The 15,186-nt window shown below is 40.5% G+C and overlaps 1 protein-coding gene across 1 annotated transcript in view; it reads right to left on the bottom strand.

Annotated features, from left to right (window-relative positions):
* Positions 1-847: 847 nt before the first annotated feature.
* Positions 848-15,186, bottom strand: part of arhgap35a (Rho GTPase activating protein 35a) — a 64,200-nt gene continuing 49,861 nt past the window's right edge. The window contains exons 4-7 of the mRNA XM_088301491.1: positions 11,512-11,589; positions 9,051-9,182; positions 6,409-6,514; positions 848-4,540 (exon numbers count right to left, since the gene is read on the bottom strand). Of these exons, the coding sequence (XP_088157617.1) occupies positions 4,066-4,540; positions 6,409-6,514; positions 9,051-9,182; positions 11,512-11,589 (791 nt within the window). The 3' untranslated portion in view covers positions 848-4,065. The remainder of the gene's footprint in view (positions 4,541-6,408; positions 6,515-9,050; positions 9,183-11,511; positions 11,590-15,186) is intronic.

The following is a 15,186-nucleotide window of genomic DNA, read 5'->3' as shown; positions in this document are numbered from 1 at the left end:
GACCCAATGAAAAGGGCAGACGAGGGCACCGCCAAATGGCAGGCCTTTACGTCATGTACACCGCCAGGGGACCGTGAGATCTCACGGCACCCTAAACTCCTAGTTTGGGTGGGGTGTAAAATTGTTGTTTAGTCATGTGTAATGGCATGTTAGTATGTGCTAGCTTGTTATTTAGACCGGCTACGACTAATTAACTTTGTTGACAAACATAACTGGTCAATGTTGTCGTCTATGTAACATGGATTCATGATTGTGTACATGCTAGGTGCATGGGGTTGATGTTTTTGATGATTCCATATGTTGCAGACTAGAACAAATAAATCGAAACATGTCATCCAAATGCTTGGCTGCCATCTTGTGGCATCCATAGACAATTTTGAGATGGGATATGATGCAATGGGTATCGTGTTGTCATTTGAATTTGCCAGTACTGTAAATGTGTCATTTGCTTCCAAGATGGATCTCCACAACAAAAGGTGATTCAATACATATCTTCATATATTTAATAGTGCAAACATTCAATTCGGTTTAATTTGATTTAATCTTCTTTTAAATCCAAATGGATTTTCAGATTCAAACCATATTGGCACACTCTAGTTTAACTGGTTTTGATTAAAATAGCAATTATTTATTAATGCATCATTGATCACTAAAATATTGTTTTTTCGTGTAAAATTTGTGTAAAAATTCCGAATAAATTTTCATTCCTCCAAATAATAAATTGTACAAGAATAAAGTCAAAATATCACTTAAAAAATTTAACTGTTGAAAGAAAGGCAAGAAAGTGGACAATATCTTTTTAAGGTTCTTGCGTTTTCTGTACACACTTAAACATGAGACACAAAAGCACCTTTGTACAAGATTTCATTTATTAACTATGATACAGATCACGTAAGGCCTTGCTGTATACACCATTCCCATCGAGACAAATTACCAAACTCAGCAAATTGATGTTATGTTATCTTTTCAGTTTACAGTACTTCATTACATGTTTTTTTCCACCATTATGGCCCCACCCCCGAAACAGTTCAGAATATTTTTTGTCATTATGTCTGGAGTGGTGAAGCCCTGCTCTTCCTTTGCCGGGAAGAATTCATGCACTATAGTGGGCATCAAAAGCCAAACAAAAAACATTTTTATTTACTATCAACATAAAAACATAAAAAGAAACTTTTTTTTTTCCTACCACAACTGACTAAAGGGCAAAATGTTAGACCCCGGGCCGACCCCAACATATCATAAAGAACCCCTTTCTATATATTTTTTTTCTTGTTTTCATTTTAACTTAACAGACATCTGTCACCATTGTTTTGGGGGAAAAAAATCACATTTGTTTGTTTTAATATTCAATTTCTCTGCACAGTCACCTTTTTTGTCCAGTCTTTGGCTGCCTCACAATCATTGCAACACGGATAGGACTCACACGTTCACACTCACATTTTCACACAAGCACACGCAAAACCAGTGGTCGACACTTCTTCTCTGTCTCCCAAGTAATCATCCCACGCCCCGTGTTCCTAATAATGTGGATGAGCAAACAGGCTTACCCGGCAGGGGCAGTCAGCACCAGGGGAGCTGCATTCCTCGCCGTCACCTTTGTTCGAATCACGATGCTGTCTGGACGTCTGCCACGGACAGCTCGTCTAACATACACACTCCGAATTGCAGCACACACACGCACACACAAGAAAAGTGGGTAAATAGGTAGTGTTGTGTGATAAAAGCTCCTGTAAGAGTTCAGTGATTGTTTAAAAAGCTTTGGGCCAGTGAGGACAATTCAGGTGACCTTGGTGATGAGCATCTGCGTAATACACAAAAAAAAAAATGCACTTCAAAAGCTGTTGGGATTATGGATCCGGGCCCCCCGTCTCGGCGGTTTCTACGGTAACAGCAGGCCGCGGAAGGGAATTTGGGATGCTCCGTTCCGGTCGTGCTGACGGATGAATGGACTGTCTGTTCCTGTCTTTATTGGCAAAACAACAAGCAGAGGCACTCACTCGGATGGGGAGTGACAAGCGGGTGTAGTGTCAGAAAGACGCCAGTGGGGGCAGTATGGCAAAAGTCTGCAGAGGCACATGAGGAGGCTGCCAAGGATTTTAGGGCCACAATGAAATGATCAGAATACATTTCTAGAGTTTTGAGGTAAATCTTGTAATGTTATCAGAATAAAGCCATAATTATAAATTTAATATTTTAATATATCATTTGTAACTATTTTTTTGGGAATACAAATTTCATCAAATAGTCAGGCTAATATGAGAGAAGCGTTTTTTAACCAGATAAAAGATGAAATCGGCTATTTGAAGGAAATATCAAGTTCTCAACAAAGTAATAATTTAAAACAAACAAAAATGTTTTTAAAAAAAAATGTGAAAGTGACCTGCATGATTTGCTTTTCATGTTACATAAAAGTTGTTATGAGTTAACTTTATTCTAGTTTAGTTTAAAAGCATAATGTCACAATGCTATCAGAAAAAAAAACATGTAATCAATTTATTCTCATCAAATTCAAATCTTGGTTTTGTAACTGTGTATTTCTCAAAATATTAATTTATTCACATTATTCTCATTTTCCCCAAATAAAGATTTTTTGCAATGTATTACAAATGTATTCTGGTCATTCCCCCCCCCCCAATGTGGTCCTCATATGCCTTGTGGCTAAGCGTAGCAGCTTGCTGATCATTTCATCAGAAGCATGTCGATGCTTTCTCCTACTTTACTGCACTGCACCGCTACCACTAGGTGCCAATCTCAATATTTTTAATATTAATTCTCTTACACTCAATTTATCTGAAAAGGTTTGTGGGTTTTTCAACAGCTCCAATAGAAAGAGCAATTACTTCAACGTGGCTAATGCGTTGCTAAATAATTTAAAATGTGTGAGGGAAATTGTTACATTTCGCTTCTCAGGTCTGAATATTATTTATCAACAACAAAAAAGGTGTCTTTCTTCATTTATCTATGCCAGCAAAGTGTCGTGACAACTAAAACGCTCTTCAACTATATGTGAAATAACTCACGTATCCACTATTTGGTGCGCTGTGAAATTTTTCATAATGTAAAATATGCACCTTGTCATGAAACAAGTTGAAAAACGCCGTCTTTGATAAACGGAAAGCTGTTATAAAAAAAAAAAAAAAAAGAAACAGCAGAGAAAAAGAGGCGCAATGCCCATGTCGTGGCTGCAATACTCCAATTGCTCCTCTAGACGTCAGTGGTGTGCTCCCAGAAAAGTGAGTTCGAGTGAAGTCACAGCTCCAATATAAAAAAAATGTGCCTTCAAAGTGCTCAGAAAAGTGCTTTTGAACAAGGTCCTTACGATGAAAACTGCAGCAATGACACACATACAGACACACACACACGCAGCAGGCAGAAAGAACACGCACACAAACCATTGACTGATTGATGACGGAAAAGGGTGATAACGAGGTGTGGGCCGACTAAAAAAAAACAAAAAAAAAACTTTATCAGTAAATTCATAATGCAGCGTACAGTAGACTGAATGCCACAGGCGTGAGTGGCGGCATGATCGTTTGGGCCGATCTGCCGATCCGGTTCGTTGAGTTTTTCTGTTTTCTCCCTCTCTCTCTATGGTGCTTGGCAAAAAGCCTTGAGTGAAACCGGCTTCGTGTGCATGTGCAGCGATAAGAATTTGAGTGAACAATGTGTGCTTGGGGTGGGGGGCTCAAGCTGAAGTAAAAAAAAAAAAAATGGGCGGAGGGGCTGCTAACGTGTCGATGGCGTGTTGTCAGTTGACGTCCCTCCTGTGTGACATCGTCTAAAAGGTTCTGGCAACATGTCACTCGTCGTTGCCATATTGTTCCCAGTTGAAGTGACACTGAGAGGGGGGAAAAAAAGTGAATTCAAGTGGCTAGTCTGGGGCTCTCTAGAAAAGCACAGGAGGCTCACACGCCCTCTCCCAAAGCATCTCCCTGTTCATACTGCAGATCCCTCAATGTCCTCTTCCCACTTCCTGTCCCACTTTCACCTTCCGTTCCTTTGTCCAAATCTCTTTCCGAGGCAATCTCTCTTTTTTTTGTAAGGTTCCCTTGATCCCTTGGCGGTTCACAGCGTGTGTTGTTCCGTAGGGGGGTGATGGGGGTGCAGGGATGGCGGCAGCAGGGCGGGGAGGGGCAACTGGGGGGTGGGCGGCGGGGAATGGGGCGGAGACTGGTGGTGGTGGTGGTGGTGGATGGGAGGGCCGTAGTGGGGGATGACGGGAGGGGTGGCCGGGAGGACGTAAGGGGTCGGGGGGGACGGCGCCGGCGAAGAGGAGTAGCCGCCGGCCATGCACGAGTACGCCGAGGTGCCCCCGCCGTAGTGAAGCGTAGAGGTGGGCGAGCCCGGGAGGCCGTCGGCCAACAGTTGGTTGTAGAAGAAGTACGCGCACTGGTGGATGAAGCTCTCGATGATTGTCTGGTAGGTACGCGTGGCGGTCAGCGCGTCCATGGTGGTGAAGTCGGGCCGCATCAGCGTGGGCCAGAAGCAGATGGACAGGTTCTCGCTGGTCATCAGGTTCAGCTTGCTGTGCTGGCTCACCCTGCGGAGCACAGTCACCCATTAACGTGCACAGTGAGTCGCAACCGCTGCGCTGAGGTGCCATGAGAGATTAGCAGCCAATTTCATTTCAATCGTCGGAAAAATATTCATTTTTATCTTATCCATCTAGTCCAGTGATATACAGTGGTCACTCGATTTAACGGACCAGGAACCAATGAACAGAAAATAGCATCCAAAATTCACCCTTCTACAATACCTGATTTTGGAAGTATAAGGATTCCGCCCAAATACATTTCATAAATGAATTATTTTTATAGTTAAATAGACAATTTTACATAAACACTGTCATTTATTTTGCTAAATCTCATCAAAGGCTGACCTGGCCCATCATTTAAAAAAAAATTGTCCACCTATAATTTTGCATGAGCAGAAAAATCAGAAAATCAGCACAATTTAAATGTCAATTAACTCCATAAAATAGATAAAATATTCGCCAACCTCCATTTTCCTTGAATCAATTGTGCCAAAATGGAGAAAGTGCATTACACAAATGCCCATCCCGACCATGAAGCCAACAAACTAACAGCTCATTGCAAAACATCTGCCCGTAATTATTCAAGTGTGATGCTCTACCGCTAATAGCAAAGGCCATCAAAACATCACACGACTCATGTGGCGACGACGCAAATAATGACGCCAGGCGGATTGCATTTCATTCTTGTGTGCTCTGAGAATCCACAACTGTGTCCTTCGAAGCAGTTAATCGTGAGTCACTCTTCGGCCCTCCCAATGTCCCACCACACTCATAGCAAATGCGGATGCATGTGGACCACAAAATGTCCCTGACAAATCTCTCTAATGACTCCGGGCTGGTGATGTTTAAAAACAACAAAGCAGTCCGGCCCTCTGCAGTAACATTTTGAATGTGAAACTGTAATATTGCTTGACAGCCTCCAACAAATTCACCAAATAAGATGAACATGACAAATAACATTGTTGCATACTGACATTATTTGTAAACAAGAAGCAGATAAGGATGCTCTCTTCCGTATCATATTTTTGAAAATCTTTGACGCTGGGAAGAGTTTAAATGACTGCCGTAACGGAACCAAACTGTATTACTTGATGGAAATGGGTCGCTAAAGTTTATGACAGCAAATCTGCTATGTGAGTAAAAGTATTGAGCAGTGCTAGACGTTAGCCTATCTTTTTTCAGCCTTTTGTACAATGTACAGTGCAGTGAAATAAATTAAATAGTTAAAAAAAACGGTAATTTTGTCAAATGAAAGTCTGCTCGCCAAATGCTATGGGACACTATGTACGGACTAATGGAAATTCAAATTGCTAATTATATATATTTTCGCTGGCCAGCGGAAAGCTCATATGTCCATATATGGTCAAGTTATTTTGGCTCCCACACAAATTGACACTACAGGTATGTCCCCTTTTTTGTCTGTAATTTTAGACAATTTTAGTCAATTTAAAGCGGTGAAAATAGCTTGGGGAAAAAAAAGTCGCGATTCGCTACTGCCGGCAAGAGACCATACAACAGCAGTATAACCGGGCAGGAAAGTAATGTGAGATGCTGATAATTATTTCAGTTATATAATCGATAATTGATTAAAAAAAAAATAAAAAATGGAACTAGCATCTTTTGACCTCTATGATTCCGGTGCTTTCATTGATATTTGCACTGTTTTTGCCAGGCAAGTATTGAGGCACTTAATGTTAATATAGCATTGAATTTTGAATTTTGGTATTGTGGCACCATTCCTAAGTCAAGGTACCACTGTGTCACTTGTACTCAATGCAGCCGCGGAACGCAGCAGTACCGTGCAGGGGAAAGGCACATCAAAAGAGGTGTAGTCATCAACGTCATCAAAGGACGTCTCTGACCTCGTCACTCACTTGTTCAAGTGGCTGATAACATATTTGAAGACCTCATAATTCTCCCGAGGGAAGCGGCGAAGAATGTCCTTCATCGTCTGGAAGCGCTGCTCCCTATCGTTGATCTCTGAATGGCGGCAGAGAGGGAGAGGTGAGATGAGTGGAGGAGGCAAGAAAATGTCAAAGAGAATAGACAATAAGATGTCAGGGAGCGACGGAGCGACGCAAATAACATCAAACATGACGGAAAGGTGTGACAAGGGGTCATTTGACTCAGCTCTCCGAAAATAATCCGCGCCGGACACAGTGATTTCATCCAACAACAGTACTCATTTCACACGATTAAAACGGCTGCCAAACTGTGACACAATGACCACACACATTGGAGAGAACAAGAATACCACACAGACGACCGCTGGAGATTTCATGAGCATGAACGTACACAGGGTGTGTTAAGACTGATGGCAGTGAGGAGTGAGTCAGAAAAGCTGACGTCACCCATCGAGGAGTCGGTCCCGTGTGTACTGTATATGTGAGCAGGGCGGACAAAGCAGATGTTCTTATCCACACAGCACACATGATTTACTCGCAGAGAATTGGACTCTCATTCCCGCCTTGAGGTCACATCGGATCAAAACCACATTTTAGGTGGAATCACAATGCGCAGAACGGGCTCCCTACGGCATTGCATCCATCAACTGCGACCCGAGTGTGATTTCTTACATTTGTGTTACATTGACATCAACGCATATTGGACACGGAGAGCAAGCTAAGACTTGATTTGTTTCTATTTGTAGCTGGCAGTTCTTGCCGAGCATTCGGCGGTTTAGAATGCTGATTGAATACCTGGGTGTGGAGTCTAAAAAATTATGTGCGGTCCAGCAATCCAAAAGCTACAGTATGTCCGCACTAAGTTCCTGGCGTCCATGGCAGACACATTTCAGGCCATGTGGATGAAACGGGATGGTCGAACGGGCAAACGTCACAGGGCGTGATTGCTTTGGATGCCCGTTGTGATTTGACCAGAGTAGAATACCTGATACAGTTGGCCCAGCTATTTGCGGCAGATAGGAACAGGGTCAGCCCACGAAAAGCAAAAAAAACGTTTTCTTATATATTTTTTTTCTTGGGAAATGGGGGGAAAGGAGGAGAAATAAAAATGACAAAAAATATTGACAGGAAAATATATATATTTTTAAAAATACTTCTGCTCAGTAACTTTTTTTTTAATAATAAGAATTTTTTTTTTTATACATTTTCTGGGGTTCGTATCTTGTTCAAGCCATTCTGTTGGAAGGATTTAAACCTGACCCACAAAACAAATGTGTATCAAATTTGTACTGGCCATGTCGGGCCCGACAAGTGCCTGAACACGACGGGATACCATATCATAGTGTAACGACAGAAGATATGTCTAAAATCGAAGTTTCAATAAGTACGATTATAAAAAATATTCAATGATTCTGCTCAAACAAATGACTTATTATTGCATTACTGTTGATTGTTTTTTTTTCATGCTATTCTGTCTTTTAATGCATCTTTTCACATAGTCAAATGCAAAGTATTATTCTTCTTTTGTCCAGCATGGGATAAATGTTCCGCAAAAGTTTTGTCCCAAACCTTCTCGACCTTACCCAGTCCAGTGTTATCACTGCATTTGCTCTACATGATGTCAAGTGATCATAAAAGTCATTCCAGTCACGTGCCACCATTTTGTTTTTGTTTGTTTATTTAGCCAAATGGATGATGCAGATTGCAATTAATTGGGGTGCTGCATCTATTTAAGAGGAAGGCACCATTTCACACCCAAACAAGAACCTCTCAAGTCTTCATGTCAGACATTGGGCATTTGTGGGACATGAACCAGACACACTCAGATTTCCAAGGCATGAGTTGATATAACCCAACCGACAGTAAATGCAAATATACAAATATACAATACAAAACCAAACACAGCGATATAAACTTAAATGAGTTTTTTTTTTAATCCAGCAAGATGGGGAATTCTCAAAAAGCACTGCAGTAGCTGGCAAACGAAGCTTTCAGACTGCACTTATTTTCTTTTTCAGTGTTCAGTCCCTCTTTTGTGGTAGCGCCTGCAGGAGCCTTATCAGGTCCCTGTCACGGCTGAGGGGTCTCGCCGGGGCCGTTAAAAAATGAAAAACACACACACACACACGCGCATATCTGAATGTATGTGTGAGCGAAGCAAGGTGACAGCGCGACGCGGCCCAGGGCTAAATATCTGGCACGATGCGAGTCAAAGCTCTGCCTTAAATCTTTATTCCTGAGTGGAAGCAGGCAGACAAAAAGAGCAGAGCGACCTCGTTTATCTCAGCCACGACTTCATCAAGGAGACCTAACTCTCTTGCATCCTGCCGTCATCGCCACATTTACTTCTCCTGCACCACCACCCCCCAAGCCTAAAATATTCGAGCCTCCATCCTATTTTGCACAGCTCGCACTGAGGGGTAAATCCAATTCTCCCCATGAATGGACTTGCCTTGTGAAAGTTGTGCTTGTTAGGCTCAAGAAATGCAAAAGGGATTTCAAGGAAAATCCAATACACTTCGGGGTTTAAAGAAGCCCGTCTTCCTCCTCCCACCAACTGCACAATTTCCCCACCAACATACATTACTTTACAAGCGCACCCCAGGACTTACTGAATGCTTCCACCAGCTCGCCCTGCATGCTGTAGGGTACCAGAGGTTCGGGAAGCTCGGAGAAGTAGGCCTTCATGGCTCCCGCCACTGTATTAATAGTGAAGTCTTTCTCCACTAGGTCCAAGTTGTGATCTGATGAGAGAAGACGTGACAGTGTTTATCAGGTAACATCCGACTCCAAGGTTAAAATTTACTATCACGCTAAAGCTATAGAAAAGGGGATTACATTTTGTGTAACTAAGGGGGAACACCATATAATAGCATTGGTGCTCCAATGTGGATCTTCGAACACAAACGGTGCAGCAACGCATGTAGGCATTAAATATAACATTACTCAAGCATAATTTGAATTTATGATAGGAAAATGTGTGTGTGGGGGGGGTTCTTCACTTTTAATAGAAAGTACAAGTATAAAAACATATTTTTCTCATTAAATAACACATTACGATTGTTTTATTTTGAAGGGGGGGACTGAAGAGATTAATGGCATTTCCATTCATTTCCAAATTTAAGATGAGTGTTTAAGTGACAAGCAAGCTCACAGATTGAACTATGAACTCAAGGCACCACTGTATTTTTATTATCATCATTATATTGTTATTTTTATTATTGCAATTAACGATTATTGCAATAGTCTATTAATCCTTCAATATTTTTTTGACCAATCAATGAATGTGATTTTTATTTTTAAATTACCATCACTGTTCAAAAATATGGTCCGTAACATGCATACATGTAACATGCAAAAATGTTGATAATTGTCTTGCAGAGTAAAAGCAGTCGTTAAAAAATGAATTAGATTCAACAAAACGATAACCAGTCAGCATTTATGGAAGACTAAAGAAATCGGATATCCAGTGTTGAGAGGCTGAAATTCCAAGGATTCTGCCAATTTTTAGCAAAGCAAGGTATCTTAACTGATTAGTGCCTAATTGTTGCACCTCTAATAGTAATTATTTTAATATAAGTAGGAAAACAAATGATTCTTATTTTTGTGATGCAACAGAAAGTTTTGACTCAAAATGTGTGCAGATGGTGTTTCCCAGTATTTGCTTTGGGGGGCCTTCAGAATACAAACCTACTGGAGTTCAATTATGAATAAAAAATGAACACCTTTGATGTTTATTTGTGGATCATCAAACTTTATTGCATCATTTTGCGAGGCGTTAGGGATATTTTACCCCACTCATTTAACTAAATGGGATAATCAAAACATTAGCAAGAGCTCTCAGTCTGAAGCGGTACAGTTCAACAGCGCTGTAAACACACATTGTTACGGAATAACTCCCTGACAGTGTCAATACAAATGACTGCCTTGAATTATTCAGAACGTTTTCAAGTCTGATTCCCCGAGTTGGACTCGACCTCATTTACATGTCTCTGCGCTTGCATTCTGACGCCATCTTAGTCCGCTATCCATCTTACCCATGATATGCTTCATTAAACAAAGCAATCTGGAGATAATGAACTGCCCTAACCGTATAAGACACATGCATGAGCATGCACTTACACACACATGCACGTTGAGAGAGCAAGTCGAAAACTGAGGAGACAGCTACTATTTACATAGTTTCTCCCCTAGTGTCATTACATTTGGAAAAAAAGAAAAGGCTGTCTATGAACATTTCAGGGAAAAGTGGGGCGGCAAATGTTTTGGGATGTTGAAGCGGATGTGTAGCTGAAGGCATGAAGATCATTTGTGAGGGAGGTGAGACCTGAGAAAACAGTGGGCGGAGTTATGCGAGAAAAGAGAAGGTTTTGACCCCTGGGTTCCCACAAATTATTGAATTGTCCAAAACTGTTTTGAGATTTGAGATGATATGTTTTTTTAATTTTTTTATTATTATTATTAATGGGCAAGCCAATAACCAATACTTGAAGCCGATATTAATTTTCAGTAAAAAAGGAAATATAATTTGACAAAATAAATTCTTAACTCTGTTGAATTTTTTTTCTTTATTATGCATTATTATTATTATCATTGGACATTTTTGATAATATACATTTTTGTTGTAAAAACAAAAACTTGAAGGGAGCTACCACGGTCTTCAACATTTATTAAAAAGTTACAGAAAATAAAAGGTATCCAAAATTTCAAAATGACTAATGTTAAAATAGTTTTGATTTAAAAAAAAAAAAAAGGTGAGGGTAAACTGAAAATTTAAATAAAGAGTTCCTTAACGTTGCTTTATTACCAGCCATCAAATTTTTAAAAAAAGGCCAATGTCAAGATTCATCAAAATGGAGAATATTGGCATTGATTGGATCATAGCTGGCCATTTGGTACTCTGCTGCACTGACAAGATTCTGTGATATATTTATTTTGGGGGGTAGTGGAGCATTTACTGCACATCCCAATTATGAATGTAGGTAATTATTTTTGTGGCATGTGACGATACATTGTTACATTGTCTACTTGTATTGTCCCACAAGAGAGAAATCTAAGCGATAGAATACATACCTTGGTCAAACTGACGCTGCATGCTCTCCATCTCCGCCTTGTTCCCGCTGACCCTGTAGATGCCCTCGGTGCTCAAACCTGGTGAAAAGAACGAAGGAGATCCCATTTAGAAACCTGCCATTGTGGTTTGTACACAAAAGCCATGTTGAGATCCAGACCCACGGGGTTGCAATGCCCCATTTTTCCGTCACGTGTTCTTGACAACACCATAAGAACTCATTAAGCCCATGAAGAACCGTTGAAGGCCCACTAAAAGGCCGCCGATGACGAGCCCATGCTGCCTGAGGGCCACATTTGAACACATTTCAGACATTCTTGTTTGCAGCACTAGAAATGTTTTAATGCTCTAGTTTAGAGACAGATTCAGATTTATTTCAAGGATTCACTGTGAAAACACGAATAAACGGCGAAAAAACTTCAACGGCTAATATTTTCCATCTAATATTTTCCACCTTGGATTTCGTGGCCGTGTGCTCGTACGTTGCCTGGCTTTTAACGTCACACAAAATGTGCACTCAAGTGTGATGTCTTGTGGTTTAAGTTAAATGCTCGCTAAGGTAGCCCTTGTTAGCTTTCATTGCCTGCTAACAGCGCATGAAAAGCATCGCAGGCAACATGAAAGGCTGTAGAAAACCATCAACGTTTTTTTTTTCTTCCTTTTTTAACTCGTTTGATCGATGTTCTGTTGCACCGGTTACTGACAAACCAAAGGGTAAAAGGCACTTGGATGCGGCCATTTTTATCACCTATATAGAGAGCAATTAGTATAGGCGCAGTGGCTGGTTTAGGTAGCTACCTCAAGACGAGGAACGAAAATATATGGAAAAATATATTCCTGAACTTGTATTAATAATATTCATCACATTAGCTTCTATGTAAATAGAGTTTTATATAGTGCTTGTAAAAACTGTCATATATTAAAATGATGAGGATTTGTTTTTTCCAGACTGATACCAGTATGTCACTGATACCAAGTACAGATACTGGTAATGAAAGATTCCAAGAAATTTAGTTAAGACAATGACAGAAAAATGTGAAAAAAGACCTTTTGTCTTTCTATTATTCTTATTTTTTTCCTTAGGTATCAGTAGTTGGTATCGGCAAATAAGGCCGATATTGACCCGATACCTGGAATCGTTACTTGCCCATCTCTAAAAATGATGTGACGATCATTATTCCGAGACAATGTTATAAACAAAGTTAAGCTTCGCCTCCTCAGCAGGGGGAGACCAGAAACAAAAAAAAAACAAATAATGGCTGGATGAATAAAAATAATTAAAGACAAAACAAATATTAAGAGGATCAGCCCATGCGCCAAGTTAGTTCTGGGAACTTGACTTCCATTTTTACCTTTTTTCTTTTTACACTATGATGGCACCCATAAGGACAGGTAAGCAAGAATTTTATTGCACCAGGAAAACATGTGACGATAAACACTTTGACTCTTTATTCTAAAAGTGTAAAGTATTTTAAGTATTTTAAGAGTTTATAGCACTCTAAAAGTATGTCCACAATTATAACAGTAAGAGGTCTATAATTAAACAAAAAAAAGAAAGGTAACCACTGCAAAACTTGGTAAATAACAGACAAACAATAATAGCAACTAGTAAAGGTTGCACGGCTAGTTGATTTGGCGCTTTACTCCTCCACAGTGACATTCAAACGTCACCTCGACGAGTCGCTAAACACGTTTTTTGGCGGGCGTGAGGAGAAGGCAAAGACACTTGCAGTAACCGATGAGTGCACTGAATGAAACGAGTCTCCTTTTAATTGTCTCTTATTTCTGAATGATTTGCTCAATGAGGGAGAACCAGTAAAGGGTAAAAAAGCCTGGCTCGCGTAGGATTTTGAACAGCTTTTCGGCCCACACCATCAAAGTGGAAGGAGAGTGGGGAATTATTCCACCGCACACGAAGCGATCTGTGATGATTTGCAAGCACCGCAAATTCCAACCCTGCACAACCCGCTACTGTGGTGGGCCCAAAATGAGTACAGGTTGCCTCATTCGGCAAAGTTGTGCCAAACCCAAACGTTACCTTGCGGCAAACACACAGAGCGGGAAGAATTTTTCTCTGGCTGAAAATATCAAATAATAATTCCTTCATAAAAACATGTTAAAAAGTTGCACAACTTTCAGGGAACATTGTAAAATCAAGACAACTCTGCCTTAGTTTGACTCTTGATTTAGATGAGCTCACACGCCTCGGATGACAAGAACACAGCTAAGTGTGTGATAAAGTAAAAGCTCAATCAGGGTTGTGAATCATAATTTTAACAGCTTTTATACAAAAAAAAAACAACAAAGATCCACCTGTCATCGCTGAAATTGTCCTTTCAAACATTCGATAAAGACAAAGAACAATCGAAGAAGGCGAGGGAGGTAAGGAGATAAGAGGGGTGAGGCAGAGAAGAGTGCTTTCAGTCAGAGCGTACGGCATCGACCACCTCTGTCTCCCAATCAATTATCCACAAAAAGCTTTTCAAAGCAGATGAGAAGAAAACGGGGCGAGAGGGAGCGAAAGAGGGCGAAGGATTGGGCCAGTGTGAGCAGTAAACAGCCAAGGACGAGTGCCAAAAAGAGCATGGATGTGTGGCGGAAGGATGAAAGAGTTCAACTCCAGATGGGGGGAAGACAAGGTGGGGTAAGAAGTATTGCAAGGGTGCAAATCAAAACTAGGAGACTTCAATAAGATGCTGTTGACATTTTGTTCGGATTGCATTATGCATTTAACAAGCTGGAAAGCAGCCGATAATTGACTTGGAATAGAGTCAGATTGTGAATTAATGGCCAGGTGCATTGTGAAATAAATAAATAAATAAATAAAATCCTTCACCTCAAATAGATTTCCTTCATTTTTTTTTCATCCCAGAAAAACTCGGAAATTCAGTTCAGTTAACTGCAGAGCCAATGTAAATTCAGTTGCTAACCCAAACAGCAGCACCTACCAAAAAGCAGGAAAACAGTCTTTAAAATTATCATGTTAAATATGTGAAAAAGGATTTCGAAATCTATTTTCACGCAATTCTGTTTAGTTGCAAAATGTTTTTGCATATCTGCTCATTTTTCATAAAAAAAAAAAAAAAAAAAAACGTCATGTGCAATGCCAAACGCGACTTACGGACTCAGTCCGCCTTTCTTTCTTTTTCTTTAAAGGGGAAGCCAAGCCCGCAAACAAAAAAATCATTTACAGTAATATGTTCTATGCACCTTCACTCAAAACATGGCGCTCTGATTAATATCGCGTTTGTGGAATATGAGTTAAGAAGCAAAATCAACCCGTTTTGAGCAATCTCACTCGGTCATTTTGACACTTCCGTCGACGAAAAATGACATCACATTTGTTCAGATCTCAAGTAACAACCAATCACGGCTCCCCTGTTTTCTGAAGCTGAGCCATGATTGGTTGGTGTCCGACCCCTGAGCAACCGTGATGTCATTTTCAGTCGACAACAAGTGGCAAAATAGCCGCCCCAAAAACGGGTGGAATTTGCTGCTTAACTCATATTCCACAAACACAATGCTAATCAGAATGCCGTGTTTTGACGAGTGGGCCTGCATCAATCATATTCTTTTAAAGAAAATTTGGGGGTTAACCCAGTCCATTTTGAATGAACATACTTTTTGACGTCAATATCCGTCAATGGCATTTAAGTGTGAATCAGCTTTCTGCTTGG

This window comes from Idiotropiscis lumnitzeri, chromosome 7 (assembly GCF_059441095.1).
Source record: "Idiotropiscis lumnitzeri isolate Australia: NSW breed Sydney's pygmy pipehorse chromosome 7, RoL_Ilum_1.0, whole genome shotgun sequence".
Classification (NCBI taxonomy): Eukaryota; Metazoa; Chordata; class Actinopteri; order Syngnathiformes; family Syngnathidae; genus Idiotropiscis; species Idiotropiscis lumnitzeri.
This window is presented reverse-complemented; position numbering and strand designations above follow the sequence as displayed.